Source organism: Oreochromis aureus, linkage group 7 (assembly GCF_013358895.1).
Source record: "Oreochromis aureus strain Israel breed Guangdong linkage group 7, ZZ_aureus, whole genome shotgun sequence".
Taxonomy (NCBI): Eukaryota; Metazoa; Chordata; class Actinopteri; order Cichliformes; family Cichlidae; genus Oreochromis; species Oreochromis aureus.
In genome coordinates, this window is record NC_052948.1 from 12,472,296 (window position 1) to 12,491,671 (window position 19,376).

The window sequence follows — 19,376 nt, forward strand, 5'->3', positions numbered from 1 at the left end:
CCTTACTAGTTTACACACAAGCACAACATGTTTTGGAAACAAGGGGGAAAAGAAAAAGAAAATGATAAAGAATGGAAAAGAGTACATGTAACTCAAAATATACATTTAACCCACATACAAAAAAAGTTTAGTAAGATGTTCTTTTAAATCTCTTTTCAATCTCTTTTAAATATGCTCGTTTGTACTTGTTTATGAAGTTGTAGTTTGCAGTGTAAGGCTTATGAATTCATTGGTGTTACCCACTGGATAGCAAGCAAGCCAATTTGATTAAAAAAAGAGCTTATATGGAACCAGGTTCCAATGCCTTTTGATTTACTTAATATGTATACAGCAAAAAACAAAAACAACAACAACAACAAAAAACACTGTCCCCGCGATTTACTAGTGATTTAATGCTAGTGTAATGTGATGTTCTTTTCCCCCCAGAAGACTTTATTTTGAAGTCAGATTTTCCACCTCGTCGTCTTCCTTCGGTTTGAAGGTAACTTGACGTCCTACCAAATCAACCAAACTTCCTTGAATGTCCCGCCTGATCTTAGTGGTTGCCATGGTAGGCAATTCGAAGTCCCGCCTCCTCAAACGTGCATCCCATCCTTTGACCTTATTATAATTTAAATGATTGGCTGGCGCCATTGTTGGTTCCACCATACGACGAATTCATTGGACCATCCAAACGCCAGTCAAAAACGCAAGGTCCTCAGACTTCCTGCATCTGTTAGGCTATCCACACTGTCATGTATTTATCTGACATGTTTTTCCCATCACCTCTGACAACAGGGCGACTTTACCTGTAGACTTTTATTTGTCACCGACTGAGCGTTGAACACTAGGCGGGTCGATGTCCAAAGACAACCGCCATGATGGACGGCGGCGCGGAGCTGGGCAGCACCGTCTCGGCCCGAGAGTTAGCAGCCAAGGCGGGGACGGGAGGGAAAGGTCTGGTAGCAACAGCTCAGGCTCCTCGCATGGAGGTGGCAAAAGCAAGATTGCATCCATAAGTGCTTTGAAGGTATGCGCTGCTTTGTTTTTCGCAGCTAATAACTGAAGTAAAACATTTAATTTAATCGAGAACATAAAAATTCCTTGATATTCCTTGCTAGGAATTCAAGTTCTCGCGATAAATAATCTAATTTGGGGCGACCTTACTTTCTGAAGGTGTGATATTGTCAAATATCGTTTTTACTGTGTTTTTTGTCCTCTTGGTTAAGAAAAATGCATACATCATTATTATTATTATTATTATTATTAGTAGTAGTAGTAGTAGTAGTAGTAGTAGTAGTAGTAGTTTACCCAATAAAATTGACATTTGTGAAGATGCTAATCATTTTTACAAATTGTCTGCATATATATGTAATGTCATGTTATTAAAGCCAAACTGTGAAAGTAAAGGGAGTGTTTTGTAAAGTAAAACAGCAGTAATGTAAACAAGTCTATATTAAAATATGCGTTGATTCCTTTCTTTGTCCCAAAGTGTTATTACAGACATTCCAAGTTTGCACCATTTGTATTCGGTCAACCATGTGGCCTTGTATGTCTTGTCCCACAGCAACATATGAATTACTGAATGCCGGCTCCTTTCAGATCTAGAGCATCACTTTGTGTGGCTAATGCACTGCGTTAGCATACACTGTCTCTGACCCTGCAGCTATACTCTCATCACTGGCAAGTACAGGATGGGGGGGCAGAGAGCCAGGCCTGCTTTGTGCACATGACTGCGCAGTGTTGTGGTAGAAGGAGAGTGAAGAGTGAGAGATGAGAAGAGAGAGAGAGAGCGGGAGCTCTGATGCAGAGCAGTGAGAGGAGGGGAGCTGTAAATATAGGAAGCTGCATGCAGTGGTAGGCAGATAGGCGGCAGCAGGCAGGGAGTCGGGCCTAAGAGGTGGCTGCTAACTCAGCAGAGTGCTAGGGGCTCAGACTAGATTACAGGCAAGAGTTGCAAACAGAATAGTCAAAGTAAAAGGGAGGCGTGGTGGGCTACTGAGCACTTGTCTCTCACTTGCTACTGGGAGAGGAGTTGACACAGCTGGGCAAGTTGCTATAACAGTGTGGACTACACAGAGGGAGTCTATTTTGGTCCTGCTGTCAGATGACGATGTCACCTTGCACAAGTGGCAATGCTGGTGAGAGGGAACAGGTTGCCTGAAGTGGGCTGTCAAGTATGTCAGGAGTGGATAAAGACGAAGAGCCTGCTTACAGATTGTACTTCTATTCTGTATGTATCCTGTGATGTTTGGATTTTTACTGCTTTTACTAATGAGCTTGTTCTCACCCACTCCACTGTCTTGCTACTTCTGTTTGTAGACCTTGCCAGAAGGGAAACTTTACACTTGCCCCTTACTCAGCACAGTCTAGAAAATAAACATGCTCTCTTGTGCATGTGGAAGGACTGCCTGATCAAAGAAGAAGGCTGAAGATATGCTCCACATTGTATCTTTCTCTTTTATGGTGCAATGGGAGACAGCTTGTTTGTAGCTGATTAAGTGGATAAAGAGAATGTTGCTTTAAGCCTTTTTGGCCTCAGGTTCCTGCACTCAGATAGCCATCAGTTGCGAGTAGGTAAGGTATTTTCAAAACACTTATTTGTCATCCACTGGCTGCCAAGCACAGGAGATACAGAGTAAACATTTACTGTAAAGAGCTAGGACAGGCTGCATCAGTAGCTCTTGCTACTTTGGTGGATTTGTGTTGTTGAATGATTTATTGTATTTTTTTTAAATATTTGTGTAGTCTTATTCTCCACTTGACAAAATAAAGCTCAGGCCACTTGATATGTAAAGAATTTTGCTCACCAAAGTAGGTCAGCTGGGTATCTCCCTTAGGGACATTAAATAGTATCAGACCGATACACGCATTCTGTTTCTGCATGTGTAATGCCTAATGAGCCATGTTCACATTATTCTGTTATTTTTGAATTTAAGGTGGTGTATGTATACACTGTTTTTATTTTGATATTTCTTGACTTAAGCTATGCCCTAATTATTACTCTTTACCTCTGAAAATGTATGCCTCATCTCTTCAGTTGCAAATGTGGTAGAAGGACAGTTTTGTTTTTCTTATCTGAACAGTAGCGCTTGTGAGAGACATCCAGGAAAAGAGAGAATGATTTGTTCCATGACTCATTTCTGTTAAGAGAAGAACTGGCTCTCAGTTTTGATTTTTTGATGTTTATTATTTTATATAGTTATTTTCATTAGGTATAAAACTATGATTTATAGTTGTCTAAAATATTCAAGTTTGGTCTGGACTCTAGTCAACAGTAGAGTAAATAATTTATGACAAGTGCAGAAGTGGTACAGTCTATTCTGGGGGAAAAACACAGTAAGTGGAAGACGCAGAATGATAAACCTCCAAGTATTTTTTTCTTGCTGTTGGTTTGTTCACTGATTGCCAGAAATCAGAATATTTAGTTATGTAAGAACCAAATTAAATCAAGCAGACTGCAGTGGTACACCGCTTTTTTGTGCTGTTATTGTTCAGCCAGTTTTTCTTTCTGCAGTAATGCATCAGCTGTCTAAAAGATACAAATAGCCAAATATTTTCTCTATGAGATATGGATCCAGAAAGATGCCGATGCTACATTTCATCACATGGGATCTTAATGAATGTGATGTCGCTGTATTTATTTTGGTTCGCAGTGTCGACTTCACCCGGGGTTAAAGTCAAGTTCACTGATGCATACTCAATGTGTAGGTCAACCGTGATGCATCCTTTGCACAGAACGGGTTTAGAGCCTCAGCCTCTAGCTGTTCCTTGTCAGAGTATGACCCTGTAGACCGCTTCCATACACTTTTATATCATAGCAACATAATCAGAGCTTTTATGGCAAAATTTTAAAATTGCTATTTAAGTGTAAATGTATCTTTTGCTTACTGTTTGATGTAAAAATCTGCAGAAAATGCACTGAATGAACATAAAGTACCATTCATTTCCTTGTTTGAGTGTTTTTGCCCGTTTTGTTTTGATTTTTGGGGCAATGAAAACACATTGTACTGCTGAACACTGTTTTAACGGCTGAACAAAATCAGTGTCTGAGGTGTATTAAAACTGAAGTAACCATAGCAACAGTACTTAGGCTTCAGGCCTGCTCATTGCTCATAAAACTATTATTGTTGAAAGAATTGGGTGAGAATTAGTCAGTATGTATTTTATGTTATCTACAACTCTATTTATGCTGAACATAAAAAGTGGGTCACAAACATATTTTATTTATTTAGTTTAAGCTGTGAATGTTTACTTATTTTATATTCACTTATATAATAAATTAAGGCAGTGCAGGCTCCAATTTGAACAAGGTCTGTAAAATGTACATTAAAAGAGAGCGCATGGATTTGCAAATGTCATAAACCCATGTTTTATTCACACTAGAAGATAGAAAACATAGCAAACGTTTGAACTGAGAAAATGTGCCATTTTAAAAGTACAGTGTGTAAAATCTCACCACTAGATGACAGTAGATTGCAATAGCAATTCTGTTTTCTTACTGCTCCAATTAAAATGCATAATCCTAGCTGTGGTGGCCAGTGTATGACAAACAACACTGGCTTTTGTTCTACTGAGTGTAGGCCACCAGTCAGACGTTTACCTCAAGTGTCCATGTCTATTTACTTTGGAGGAGGCTATACCTGTACGATTAGTCTGATGTGAGTTGATGAGTTAGTGATGCTCAATTCTGACTGATGACATCAGTGTTGTGGTGAGTTGTTGAGGATATGCTGAACTTTAGCGTACTGCTGTTCCCTTGTTAGTGAAGCTTTCTTTGAAGTGGATCTAACATACTTGGGAAAATAAACTTTCATATGATGTGAGAATGTAATCAAGCTGTTTTTTAGAGAGAAAGTGTGTGTGGGGGGGTGGGGGTGGGGGGGTTCGTTGTTGTTGTCGTTGGACACTCAAGCCTAACATTAGCTGGCACGATGTTAGCTTACAACCAGCTGTTTGTTGTTTTCTCTGGCTCGTTGCATGTCTAATTTGCTGGCAATAAGTAATTGCAATAATATCGGGAATAAACGAGCACGTTAATGCCGATTTTCCTGTGTTAGAGCCCTGACTTTAATTCAGGAGATTAGGTTTTAGGTGAGGAGAAAGACGCTGAGGTGGAATGAGGGACGGAGCAGTGGTCGAGGAGGATAAAAGCATACTGAGAAAGAGTTGATAAAAATTTACATGTACAAATCTTAAATGGTGATGTATAGTTTGAAAGCACTATTTGTGGTTTTTAAATTAAAAGTAACTTATGGAGCGAACTACATATGTGGCCGGTCTCAGGCCAAATACATAAAATGTGATTAGCCAGAATGCTGACGCTCACCTCAGCTATAGTATTCAAGATGGCGGGAAAACATCGTGACTTACACAAACCAGTCGCATGTCTGAAGTATTACTAGATTACTTCTAAGTTTATGAGAACATGTTAATTTGTTAGAAGATGTCATTGCACAGTAATCGGTGTATATTTATGAGTACAAAATGTTTTGCTTTGGGTTTTATTCGTTTAAATAACATCACAAATTACTTACTGTACTTTATAAAGAAAAAAAATAGGTAGTTTTGTGATCGCAACAAAAAAAGTCTGTGACAAGAACATGTTTGACAATATGTAGCATCTGTTCTTCTTTTAACAAGAGTCCATAAACTTCTGGGAACTGAGAAGATCAGCTGTTGTCTTTTATGAGATGAGTGTCATCCCATTCTTGTTGATACAGGATTCTAGCTGCTCAAGAGTCCTGGGTCATCTTTATTGTATTGGTGGTGAAAGGTCTGGGGTGCAGGCAGGCCAGTTCAGGGCCCAGACTCTTCAGCTATGAAGCCATGCTGTTTTAATGGCTACTGTGTGTGGTTTATCACCATCTTTCTAGCTTTAGCCCATAGAATATGGTGGAAGAGGTTTAACCTGCATTTGTGGATGGTATGGTGAGCTGTGTTTAGACAGTGATTTCTAGAAGTTTTTCTGAATGCATCCAGTGATCATTATAAAAGAATAAAACACATTTTTAATGCAGTGCCAACTGACGGTCCAAAGGTCACGGTGGCCAGTACTGATTTTCCAGCCTTGTGACACACACACGCACTTCTCCAGATTGAACCTTTGCCCATCTTTACTTCTGAAAAACTCCCTCAACCCTTTTGTTGCCTCCATCCCAAGTTTTTTGAGAGATGTTGCTGGCACAAATAATGTGACTAACACTCTGATTCATCCTTTGTTAGGTCGAGAATAAAATGAAGAGGAAAATCCAGTCAGATTTAATGTGTTGAGTGTTATGTCTGTCCTGCAGGCTTCATTTCAGCGCTCCAACAGCCATGACAAAGTGCGAAAGATAGTTGCTGAAGAGGGCCGTGCTGCTCGAAACCTCATTGCCTGGAGCGTCCCTCTAGAGAGCAAAGAGGAGGAAGGTTGGTAGTTTTAATGCAAAGGAAATTTTTTCTTTATGCTGTTAATTTATGATGCTGCCGATGTTGTTGTGGATAATTCATTAAAGGTGATAACCATCCTGGGGTCACGGCCCATCTGTCTTTGCCAATATTGTTCAGCATTTTATATGTTATTCATTAAAAATTCTGTTAACTGTTGGGGGGGGGTTGTCTTTGAAATCTTCTAATCCTAACCCTTCTGAGAAACCCACTCAACATGCTCACCCACTTTCTCATTTTCAGTTCAGTTTCAGTTCAGTTTTATTTATTTAAGGCCTTGTTTTTGCTCCAAAGTTTGAGGATGAATTAAGGTCCAGCTTTTCAAATTGCACATGAATCTTATGTTTGTAATCTTTATGTTTAACATAAGGCTTACATAATCTTCTGCAACTCGATAATTAATCATTTACAATGATGTGTTTATTTTGTTGTTCACTTCTCAATGATTCTCTTTTTTTTAAAAAATATCTGACATATTTATTTGTTACAACAATTATATATTCATTGTTGGCTGGATTTAAGCTCTGATTATTTATCCACTATCTAAATGCAAGCCTCATTATTTTTATTTTTTGTTTTGTTTTGTTTTGTTTTGTTTTCTCTCTTCTTTACTTAGCAAAGTCCAAAGGCAACTCCAGTGGCAGTTCCAGGTCTCAGAGAATCAATTCTGGACAACAAAGGAATAAAAAGCAGGTTGGAATACCGTCCTTTAACACTAGAGGGCACTTTTTACTAACTTATTTCATCTTTGTCGTCTGCCTCATGCCACTGAAACCATAAAAAACAAACTCTATGCAAGCGTGTCTGTGGTGGTTGCGTAACTCCCCTTATTTGCAGTCTTGGTTTGGGATTCATGTTTATGTCAAAGAGGAAGAGGTGGTCAAAAAGAGGGACAAAAGGCAAAGTACTGTTTTAAAATTGTGTATGAAGTCCTTTAATATTTTTCTCCTGGATGCAACCAAAATCTGCCTCAAGTTAGTGCTCTGATGGGCCTTCACAGTGTGTACTTCTCTCTCATATGCAACTGAAATTTGGCAAACCAATACAAGAGATTATTGCATCAGCTGGACTGTTAAATGTTTAATGATGTTAGTTTCTTTGTGAGTGGGCTTCCATACAAAAAAGCCCAGTAATGAGGTAAAAGTAGCATGACTCTGTAACACTGCTGTGCAGTCAGTGTTTGTGCTTTCCCAACAACTTCAGCGACATGATGTTAAAAATTCAGCTCACTGTGATGTCAGTGCTTCAGCAGTCAAAGTTTCTCATTTAACATTTAGTTTTTATCATTATTTTAAACTGATCAGGTTTTAGTTGGAAATCTTCATTATTTAGTGCAAGTAGCTGTTTGAAAATAGTGTGCTGCTGTATGCTGTCATTTCAAAACCAAAAATATGCAGTGAGGTAAAATTTATAATATATCTTATTCTTTATTTATTGGACACTGGAGATTTTCAGAACAAAAGATTAATTGAGCTCAGTCAGAAGTAATTTCCTTATCAGATTCCCAATTATGAGAAGGTATTGCGCTACTGTCCAAACTTCTTTACCTGCAGATCTCAAATTTGATTTTTTTTTTTTTTTAGCAATTTGTCAAATTTTAGTTTAATGTTGTTGTTATTTTGTTTGTTTGTTTTTTATCACTAAACAGTAAGTGTTTATTAAAAGCTTTGAAGTGGTATTTGTTTTAAATGTGAGTTGGATATTGAAATAAAACAAATAAATAAACTAAAGCCTAAAAGTAAAGCATACCATACTGTTATAAAGGGACTGATTAATAAACTGGAGTACTTTGTGTTTTACTTTTGGCCTTAAGTACAGATAATGTGTCAAGATACTGCGATAATGTGTATGTTTACATTTAAAAAAAATATATATTCTTGCCATTTTCCTAAATGTTATCTTTTATTGTTCGTGGCACTCTGCTCATGGTGTTTTCTGTAGTTTTTGCATTCAAAGTGGTAGTTCAAAGTAATGTTTCCATCATATTTGCTGTCATCTTGGCGCTATGACAACTATGTTTGTTGCCTTAGTCAGGAGAAGTCCTTACAGAGCAGCTATGAACGGTAGAGGAAAGATGGAGCTTTTTAGTTTGCTCTTTCTCCACAGAATGCTGCCGTGGAAAATAAAGGCACAGCTGGAGCTTTGCTGGAAAAGGGGCCAGAGAAGAGCCCCACAAAAGTCAGACAGCCCCGAAAGGTGGACCTGCGAGCGCGCTACTGGGCATTCCTCTTTGACAACCTGCGTCGGGCTGTGGATGAGATTTACGTCACTTGTGAATCTGATCAGAGCGTCTTAGAATGCAAGGTTAGTCTGCATCGAGGAGCAAAAACAAGAACGAAAAATGGGGGGAAAAAAGGTCCACATAGGAATGCTGATCCTAGTTTTGGGATCACTGGGTTTATGTCCTGACCTGTACAAATGTCTTTAGCAAGTTTGAAATGTCGTATGATTTGTGAACACTAGAGGGGGACATTGAAAGCATGACAAACATCTCACATTCCTCTCGAGTCTGCTCAATGTCAGAGGGCCTCTCTGAAGGCTTGCTGGTGAGACAATTATCACAGGGCTCTCTCTTCACATTGGCATGAATAATATTGATGACTGACTGTAAACAATACGTATGCATGTTAATAACAGGGTTTGGCGGTTTCCGCTCTTTGACATAAACTACCAACATTTCTGATTCTCTGCTTTGCAGAAGTGTATTTTGGTAGCACTGATATGTCGCTCCAGAGCGTATGGGCGTGATAGTACCAGTCATTGATTCTTCTGCCGTGCTGCATTATGCTGATCATTGTCCTGGTAACGGTCTGCGGTCAGTACCACAGCCCTCTGGTGTGGTCGGCTCGCTGTCATTGCCACAGTGCAGCTCCCTGCGGTGTGATCAGCACGCTGTCATGTGTCCTGTGTCAGACAACAAGCTGCTAGTTGTGTTTTTTCCTTTCTCATACCACTATATCTCTCGACACGCTAATGCTGTCTAATGGCCATGAAGCTGGGCGCTGTTCATAATCCCCCATCCCACCCAGCTTGGGCTTAATGGACACTGATAAATGATGGAGTCATCTGGAGGGGAAGCAGAGTGCTCTGATAGCCCCCAGCCACAATCCCCTGGTGTAGCTGTGGGCAATCAGCATGTGTACTCTCTCACACAAACAGCTCACCATTTTTTCCACCTAAAAACTTATGAACATCAACACAATCATTATCAGGAAGTAATTCTCTGCCGCAGCTCTGTTACTGTAATACTTTATGTAATTTTGAGGGGAATGTAGGGAGAAAAACTAGCCCTGACCTAATGTTTTCCATTTACAGGGTAATTGTCCATACAGCAGAATGATTCCTGTGTGTTTAAGCATAATCCCCACAACCTCAGTTCTAATTACTTCACACAAACTGCTCATTTTACCCATTTTTAACTTTTTTTTTTTGCTTTTTATCACCCAGTACAGGCAAGAAACATACTCTGTATTTTTCTTGCTTTGAGGTCAGTTAAGACTTGTATTTTCTAATTTGTGTACATGGACAGAAACCGGCTATTCTGGACTTCTGGCGTTCAAATAAATTAAAAAAAACAAAAAAAAACAAGACAATGCGAACTATAAAATATTTCCTTCCCAGAAGTCAATAAGTCTGACCTTGACTGAACATGAAATGGATGATCATTTTTGTTTGGACCACAAGCTTTTACTGGCCGTCTTGCTTTATGACAATGCCTCGTGAAGGTTAAATCCATTTCTCATGAATTATTATTTGGTGGTTATTTTTGGCTAAGCGTGTCTGTTCTCTGTCCTCTGCTTTATGGTGCTTTCACTCACTGTTGGTTTAGCTGTCAAATGCACAGCAAACCTTCATTACCAAATGAAGCGAGCAACAGCAGTAGACACTGGCTGTTAACCAGCCCTAATCAGCAAACCTGCTCAATGCATCTTTCACTGGACTGACTTGTCTATTAACTAAAAGCACTGTGAAGCTTTACTCTCAATTACCACTCCCTTCATGCTCCCATCAATCAGTTGTGTCTGTTTCATTAGAGCTCTGGGGAGAAAAAAAACCCTCCACAGCCTACCACCTCTGAGTAACTAACACTGGCTGAGTACAAGTGCAGATAATGGGCATTTGTTAAAAGGAATTTGCCTTCATTGTTCTTGAAGCTTTCAGTCAAGTGTTTTTCTTAACATTCATTGAAACTTTGTGGGTCAGCTACTGCTTTCTAGCAAAACTTTGCAAGTTCTCTTTTGTCAGTTTTGAATTTATTAAGCACATTTTTCCTCTTAATATTTAATTTTTTAGGAAAAAAAATCTGTGAAGAAGACAATAAAAAGACTGTATTTTTTTCAGTTTATCCTTTTGATAATAAAGTGTCACAAAAGGGTTAAAAATGCCAAACCTTATTTCCCGGGGCCCATGGTACCACACTGAAATATCTTATTTTAGTCACTAATATATGTTCAGTATACTCAAATGTACCGAAACGCTGGAATCAGTGAATTCAAAATTTCTGACTGCACACTCAGATCGAAATCAGCTAATGATTATTTTTAAATAACCCTTTAGAAAAATATGACTATGACTTCTGCTTTGTAGTTTGCACAATTTACAGCAGACACTGCAATGGATGTTACTTGGTGTTTGCAGGTATATGTAAGAAAATTTAAAGATGCTTTTAGTGTTGAGCAACTATTGAGGACACATGCATCAGTTATTTATTTTAAACGTCAGTGTATTTTGTGCGCTGTATTTTTTTAGTATTTCTTTTTCATTATTGGTATTTTGTGTTTTCTAAATTGTGGTTTCTCTGTACTGTTATACCTGCTGTCTTCAGGAGGTGTTGATGATGCTGGACAACTATGTACGGGACTTCAAAGCTCTCATAGACTGGATCCAACTTCAGGAGAAGTTGGAGAAAACAGATGCTCAGAACAGGTAATTTTAAGATGCTCTTCACTTTCTCAGTAGACCTCATTCACAAGCATTGCTCACGAACAATCTGACTGTAAACTAGACGTACATTTTGTGCACAACTCTGTGTGCAAACACATTTGGTACATTATTTTATGAGGAAATTTAGATTTGCCTGTGTCAAAAAAAATGTAAAGACTCATATTTGAACTGTGATGTAGTATTGGTGTCTTATTAGTTATTATTTTACAGTTTTCCAAAGCAAGCGAAGCCAAAAAAATTGTTCATAAACAATAATAAGGAATTAAACTGCATGTTTAGAACATAGTATATTAACTGAAAATGTGTATGCTAGCTCCCCCCTCCCTCCATTGAATATATTCAGTGTGCAACCCTTTCAATCCTAGTTTTTACCAACACAAAGACCAGAGAAAATGAAGGGCACAAAACCTTCCAGATATTTAATGCACAATATGTCACTCCCAAGGAAATCCACTTAGGGAAACTTGTTTTCTTATATAGACCAACAGGCGCATGGCAGCATGCAGATTGTAGATGTGAAACACAAGCTTGTCCGATTTTGATTTACTAACATACACACAGTTCTGTCAGAACAAAATTGGTTTGTGTGCTTTTTTTTTTTTTTTTCCTGAATCCGACAGTACTGTTGAACGGTGCTGTTCCAAACTTGAATGAGGCCCATTGTTTTTGTTTTTCTTTCATTCTCATTCTCTTCTCACTTTGAATTGCTCCCCGAGGTGGAACCAGAAGTGTGGGTGTCCGGTCCCTGACTTTGAGTCACAAACAGAATGAATCAATAGCCTTGGCTTTAATTCAAAGAGATCCCGAGTTTATTGGCTTCTCTTTAACACAGTGACCATTGCAGCTGTAAATTTGAAACGGGCTGTTAATCAATAGAACAACCTGGAACTTTTACATGCTTCATTTATTGCATACATTGCTACAAGTGAATCAACCATCTGACTGATTTGGCAAATGTGTGAGTCAAGTCTTTGTGTTTGGCAACTAGAAAAAGTTTAGTGATGCATGGCACTTTCACTTTTGTTCAGGCCAACTTCTTTAGCCTGGGAGGTGCGTAAGATGTCTCCGGGACGTCATGTAATGCCAAGCCCCACAGACAGAATGGTACCTACGCCAGGTGCACGTCGTGCCCTCAACTTTGGGTAAGCTTTTACCTGTTATTGTTTCCAGTCTAGCATTGTATCATAAGGCATCCTGTGATTCACCAATCAATATTTGCTATGATGCATTATGGTTGTTTTTGTAGAGGTTAGGAAGTGCAGACTATCTAGCAAGACAGCCAATGAAGCATTTGTTTAATGCAATTTGTTGAGTGTCTCACTCTTGGGCCGCAGAATCAGTGGAAGGTGTCAGTTAAAGACTGCTGAAGCATCGGTTCAATATGTGCACCGCTCTGTAATCTGATGCTGCAGGAAATGGATATTGATCATGACGGAGGCCTGTTGTCCAATACGTCCATTGCTATCTCACAGTGGAATGTACTCAGATGCTTTGGCTAGACGCTTTCTTAAGATTGCTGAAGCTTTACAGACAGGCAATACAGTAGGAGCTGCTCAGACATGGAAGGAGGGGATTGTACCTGTTGAGTTTAATGGCCATTTGTTTGTTCTGATGCATGCTCTGTATGTGTCTTATTCAGTGGTCCTCCTGCAACCAGGCACTCTCACACAGGCCCCAGCTGGGCAGACCGAGTAAAGTGCACTCAGTCCGTCCTTGGCTCCAGTCAACCCACAACATCCCAGGCAGAAAAACCTGGTAAGAAACCCCTCATAAAATCACACTTCACTCTGTACTTAAAAGAGAGTGCAGTTTAATCTTCTCCTTGATTTACGGAGTGCCTTGTGTGTTCACAGGTAAAAAGGACGCAGAAGGCTGGGAAACGGTACAGCGAGGACGCACTGCCAAACCTCGCTCCGCCGCCATGGTTGCCAAGGTCAGTCCTGTCTTGGCTAGCGTCACCCCAAAACAGGACAGCAGCAAGGGTAACCAGTCGCGTGTGCCACCACAAGCAAATAAGCAACTCCGTCCCGAGTGTCCCCAGCACAAGGACGTGAGTCGGACAGACACCAAGCAGCAAATCCCTTTGGAGCCTGAGCCACAAGAGGAGGTTGAAGGTCCAGAGAATGGACAAATAATGGAGGTACTAATGTTTAGTACCTTGTGACGTCTTTCTGCCCGAACAGTCCCTGTATATCAATTATTCATGATAAGCGTGTATTGTAACACTAGACCATTTTATCAGCCGTATTTGTTTTTGTTTGGGCTTGATGGTATTCATAGACAGACTGTCGAGACGGGGATATCAACTTTGAAACGATTGATTGCGCACTGACATTTCAGAGGCATAAAGCCCATCTTCACTGTCATGAAATAAATACGCAGACAATGCATCAAGACACACTTGGTAAGGGTGTGTTATAGCTATCTAAATTCTTTGTTTATTTTAATCATAAGTGGATATTTAGGGCATGTCGGTTCCAGCTTCCTTGCATGATTTGTTTTTCAGCTGTGTGTTGAATAGTGACTGTTTTGGTTTTATTTTATTTTTGTATTTCTTTCATGAATTGCTTTATATATGCATGTCTTTAATTGAGTTTGCGTGTGTTTGTGTGTGTGTGTGACTGTCGGTGCAGCCCCCAGCAGAGAGTGCACAAGGCTCGGGGCAGTGTGTCGACGCACCCTGTGAAGACGTGCCTCCCACCATAGCAGCCCTTACCCCATTCCAACCCCCAGAGCACACCCCATCCATAACCTCACCACCAGAAATTACCTTATCAGTCCCAGTTTCTGTCGTGACCCTCGCCACATCACTAGATCCACCCCAGACGGATGGCCTCAGTACACAGTTGGCCTTTGGGGACAGTGGGACTGAGGGGGGCACGTCACAGGGCATGGCCACATCTGCTGCAGGACAGGCTGAGACTCCCATGGCAGTGGTGAAACTGGAGAGTGTGCTGGACCCCACAGAGCTTTCTACTGTGAGTGCTGAGAGATGGAGGAGCAGAGGGAGGGGAGGGCTGGGAGGGCAGGGGTCCCCAAGGGTCTTTCACCGCCTAAACAAAGTCAATCTTAAGAGACCTCCAGACCAAATGTGTAGGCAAGAGTATATAGCTCTGTGTAGTGTTGTTGTAGTACCATTCACTGTTAAGAATAGTTGTGTGTAGATGTAGATTGTATTCAACCTACTCCAACCAAGTTTTATTGAACACAAAATGCTGCACAAACTGAATTATTTATTTATTTAGTATAAAGTTTTTAATTACTGTTGTCTTCTGCTTCAGGCTTTGTCTTTTCTTTTCTTTTCTCCTCATTTGGAGAATGCAAACACACAGTTCCATTTAATAAAGGATGAATTTGCATTTAAATATGATTTATATTATGTAGAACCTTCACTTAGTCTGAATATTAATTAGTCTGATCTTTTGCAGAATACTGGTATACCTACACCGAAGACTGAAAACTACTCGTGTATACTGCTGGAAAATGCAGATCCCTTTGAGAAGCCTCTTATTTGTTAGTTTACACTTGATTTAGAGTAATTCCTGCCCTGAAATAAACCCTTATTTTCACAATAATACCTCAATTCCTCATACATAAAACCCTTAAATAAACTGCCAGTTTCATAGAGCAAAACCATGCCTCCTTCCACCATCTCTTCATCCTCACTGTTAATGTGCCATGCATGTATTTTGGATGCTTCCTCACTTGTCAGAATTGTGGTGATTGTGTGGTACAAACTTTGATTGGGTTGGTATGTTATCCACCCTTATATTTGGTTCCAGTGACAAATCAAATCACCTTTACAGAAGCTAAAGATAAAGATGACCTTTATTAAAATATATACTGGTGTTCTCAGGAAAGCTTTTCTTCAATAACAAACAGTGACCCTGTTTTGTTTAGTATTTAATAGCATTTACTCATTGAAGCAGTATATCTCGTGGTTCAGGAATAGTTCAGGAAAATAGTGTTATGATGCTAGAGTGCTGGAGAGATATTTGATAATATAGCTTTCATGTAATCTAACCACTTATTTTTCTTCAGTGCTATTTTTGATTAAAGAGTAAGCAATTCTGCAACTTTTATTTTTCAAATCAACACAGAAAATTAGTATTTGAACCAAACGTTCAGTGCAAACCAATATTAAATAGTTGTATTTGGTGTACAGTGGGATAGTTTTAACATTTATGGAATGTGAAATGTGTGTGAGGTGGAATCTGTGCTCTCTGTTCAGCCCCAGTCTATGGCAGAGGTCCTGGCCAAGAAAGAGGAGCTGGCAGACCGGCTGGAGAAGGCTAACGAAGAGGCAATCGCCAGTGCCATTGCTGAGGAGGAGCAGTTGACAAGAGAGATTCAGGCTGAGAACAATGACCTGGAGACTGACAATGAAAGTGACTTCTCTGTAAGATCATGTTTTTTATTATGCTTTTGAATGTTTGGTACTTTTGATTTGACAATCATTAAAAATGGTATTTACAACGTTTTTTGTTATTATGAATCTACTATTTAAAAAAAACAACCCTCAAATATTTACCACAGGCCAGCATCGGTAATGGAAGCTGTGGAGCTAATATAGATTGGAATGACATGCTGGCGGATTACGATGGTATGAAAGGCAACATCTAAGAGTTAAACACTTTTTGTAAAGGTAAACATTGCACTCAAGTCTATTTTTGTTGTCCTGTAGCTCGGGAACCATGGCGGCAGACTACATCATGGGGCGACATGGTAGAGGAAGAGCCCGCTCGGCCTCCTGGACACGGCATCCACATGCATGAGAAATTGTCCTCACCGTCACGTAAAAGGTACCGCATGATATATTGCATTTTCTTTTTTTCCCGGCTAGTTGGCTCACTTCATAACTCAAACTAACAACATCAGCACAGTTCAGTCTTTTTCTTTTTGCCTTCCTGAACAGTACCCAAGTTTACTCTTTAGCAGCCCTCTCCCCTCCCCTTACTTTGACAAGGATTGATCCCTGCATCCGGAAAATCAAAGGCTCACTTACTGTGTCTGACCTCTTTCTTTTTAACTTACCACCCAGAATGTCTAAACAGGCCCTAGGTGTCTGTTAGGGTCTGCGTCTGCCTTCCACATTGTTGATAAGGAGAGGGAAAGAGATGAATGATGCGTTTCCATATTTTTGACAGGACCATTGCAGAGTCAAAGAAGAAACATGAGGAGAAACAGCTGAAGGCGCAGCAGCTGAGGGACAAACTCAGAGAAGAAAAGACGCTCAAACTGCAGAAGCTGTTGGAGAGGGTAAGTCTGCATGAACTTGACGGAAAGTACCGCGAAGAAGCTCCATGCAAGCTAAGCTTACCCTGGCTCGCAGCGAGAGATTCTGTCAGCACACTGCCCGATAGAATCACCAAATATTGTAACCCATTCCAGTCACATCTAGGCCAGCTGGCCACAGGCAGTCGTAATGGAGACTCCCGGCCAAAATCAACAGACTTTCATGAAGTTTGTTTTTGTACTCTCAGCCATGGCAAGATGAGTGAGTCCCAGAATAATTCAGGTTAACCACATAAATCCATGAAGTGGTGTTTAGTCTCATTAATCCCCACGTGAACACACCGAGAGAGGTTAGAAACCGAGCGGTCAGGAATCTATTGTCTGTTTGGTCTTAAAGAATACACTGGATATTTCATGCTGCTTGCTTTTCACTTTCTGCAGGAAAAAGATGTGAGGAAATGGAAAGAGGAGTTGTTGGAGCAGCGGCGGAGGATGATGGAGGAAAAACTGCTGCATGCTGAGTTTAAGAGAGAGCTGCAACTGCAGGCTATTGTGAAGAAAGCCCAAGAAGAGGAGGCCAAGGTATTAAGAGCGGATCTCTTGCAGTCATGCATTTTATATATATATTTTCATATTGTCATTCAAGGATGTGTTTTTGCAGGTGAATGAAATTGCTTTCATCAACACCCTGGAAGCCCAAAATAAAAGGCACGATGCCCTTGCCAAGTTAAGTGAATATGAGCAACGCCTTAATGAACTGCAAGAAGAGAGACAAAGGAGGCAGGAGGAGAAGCAGGCCAGAGATGAGGCTGTGCAGGTGATTTAAAAAAAAAAAACCTTTTTTGCCTTCATTTTTGTTCTCTAATACGATTTTTAAATTACCAATTCCCACTCTATTCCGCTCCTGTGTAGGAGCGTAAGCGGGTCCTGGAAGCAGAGCGACAGGCAAGAGTGGAGGAGCTGCTGATGAAGAGGAAGGAGCAGGAGGCTCGTATTGAACAGCAGAGGCAGGAAAAGGAGAAAGCACGAGAGGATGCAGCACGGGAAAGAGCGAGGTTTGTACTTCCAAATCACTTCAGCATGAGTGGAAAACTTAGTTTTTGTCCCCTTTTGAGGGGGCGGTTTAAGATTTAAATTGCAAGATACCTGATTTTTATTCTTTAGTCACCAATCAATAGCCCAGGACGAGACTTTCATACAGTGTCAGTTGTCTGTGACTTTCTAAACTGTCCTGATATAGTTGTGCAGTTTTTCCTGCTCACAATGAAACATTGGAGGAGGTGCTAAATTATTCCAGTAAGCGGAATACAGCTTACCACAACTTTAAGTGGCCCAGCAAAGTGTATAGATATTTTTATGAATTATATATTTAAGTGTTTGATTGTAGATGTTTTCTCTGTTGAGACTTTCTTTTAGATGCACTTATTTGTCATTTTATGTCCCATCTGCAGAGACCGAGAGGAGCGTCTGGCTGCTCTCAGTGCTGCTCAACAAGAAGCCATGGAGGAGCTGCAGAAGAAAATTCAGATGAAGGTAAGTTTATACACCGCCACCTTGCTTCTTTAACGAACATTAGACAAGAGTCCATGTTTCTCGTATGACCCGCGGGTTTTGGTTTCTTCCATAGCATGATGAGAGCAGCCGCAGGCATATGGAGCAAATCGAACAGAGGAAAGAAAAGGCTGCTGAGCTCAGCAGTGGTCGACATGCTAACACAGACTATGCACCTAAACTGACACCATATGAGCGCAAGAAACAGTGTTCACTGTGTGGAGTTGTGGTATGTAAAGTTTCCAATCAGTCTCTGGATCAGTTAGAGTACTTCACTAATATTTAATGCAGTATTCGAACTATTAACTAACTCTACAACTAGCTTTACTAATTAACTTAAATATTTTTATTTTAATCTCCTGAACTAATATATTTATGTGTCTTTGCTATATATAAACATGAGGAAAGCAAAAAAAAAAAAAAAGACCACATTTGACAGGCTGTATGTACACAGAATTACTAACCTGAAGGTGATTCAGAGGAGTTTTGAAAGAGGCCACATTTAAATGAGGATTTAACAGCACCGATTAAACACAGTCTCCTAAACACAGATTTATGACTGGCCATGATTATGCCTTTTTTTCCTCCTTTCTTTCTTTGAAGCATCAGGCAACAAGCAGACACATTTATCTCTGATTAACTGGCTGCCACCAAAACAAGGGTGGGACACCTTGAGTTTTCAAACCAGCATCAGATAAAGGGGAGGATGGAGGAGGGGTGGGGGGAGAAGGAATCTTGTTAAAATGTTAGATGACCTTGGCCAGCATCTGACACCAGGGATCATAGATGGGTCAGCAGCAAGCACTTTATTTAATGATATTAAACACAAACCATTCCAAATGGGCCTGTTTCCAGAAATGGCAGGAAAACATTGGCTGTTGTACACCTGTCTCTTCTAGTTCCCGTTTCTCAAACATCCACTACAGCTAGTCAGCAATCTGTGATGAGTCAACTGTTGTCATCAGCTTGCTTTTCTTTTTTTTTCTTGTATGTACATGGTTGCCCTAAGTTCTGTTTATATAATAAAAACCAGAACAATTAAGTGAGATACAAAAGTATATCACTGCAGTATAATGTATGGCAATTGCTCTGATCATTGTCAGCCCCAAGATCGTCATCCATTGGTATTGGCTTATTTTAGTGAATGAACCTAGGGGTTACGCCAAGACCCAAAATATGCTAAGTATTTTTGAACAGTCAGTCGTGCAAATCTACTATAGCAGAGTATATGGGTTGCT

General features: G+C 40.1%; 1 protein-coding gene across 2 annotated transcripts in view; it reads left to right on the plus strand.

Moving 5' to 3' along the window:
• The first annotated feature begins 587 nt into the window (after positions 1 to 587).
• Positions 588 to 19,376, plus strand: part of scaper (S-phase cyclin A-associated protein in the ER) — a 59,848-nt gene continuing 41,059 nt past the window's right edge. The window contains exons 1-19 of one of the 2 annotated variants that reach the window (XM_039614553.1): positions 588 to 693; positions 778 to 1,009; positions 6,273 to 6,390; positions 7,025 to 7,101; positions 8,515 to 8,712; positions 11,234 to 11,334; positions 12,381 to 12,494; positions 12,992 to 13,107; positions 13,206 to 13,492; positions 13,986 to 14,330; positions 15,584 to 15,751; positions 15,889 to 15,955; positions 16,037 to 16,154; positions 16,500 to 16,611; positions 17,029 to 17,169; positions 17,249 to 17,404; positions 17,500 to 17,642; positions 18,039 to 18,120; positions 18,215 to 18,367. In XM_039614553.1, coding sequence (XP_039470487.1) covers positions 839 to 1,009; positions 6,273 to 6,390; positions 7,025 to 7,101; positions 8,515 to 8,712; positions 11,234 to 11,334; positions 12,381 to 12,494; positions 12,992 to 13,107; positions 13,206 to 13,492; positions 13,986 to 14,330; positions 15,584 to 15,751; positions 15,889 to 15,955; positions 16,037 to 16,154; positions 16,500 to 16,611; positions 17,029 to 17,169; positions 17,249 to 17,404; positions 17,500 to 17,642; positions 18,039 to 18,120; positions 18,215 to 18,367 — 2,667 coding nt within the window. In that variant the 5' untranslated portion in view covers positions 588 to 693; positions 778 to 838. The other variant, XM_031747371.2, reaches the window with a different exon arrangement.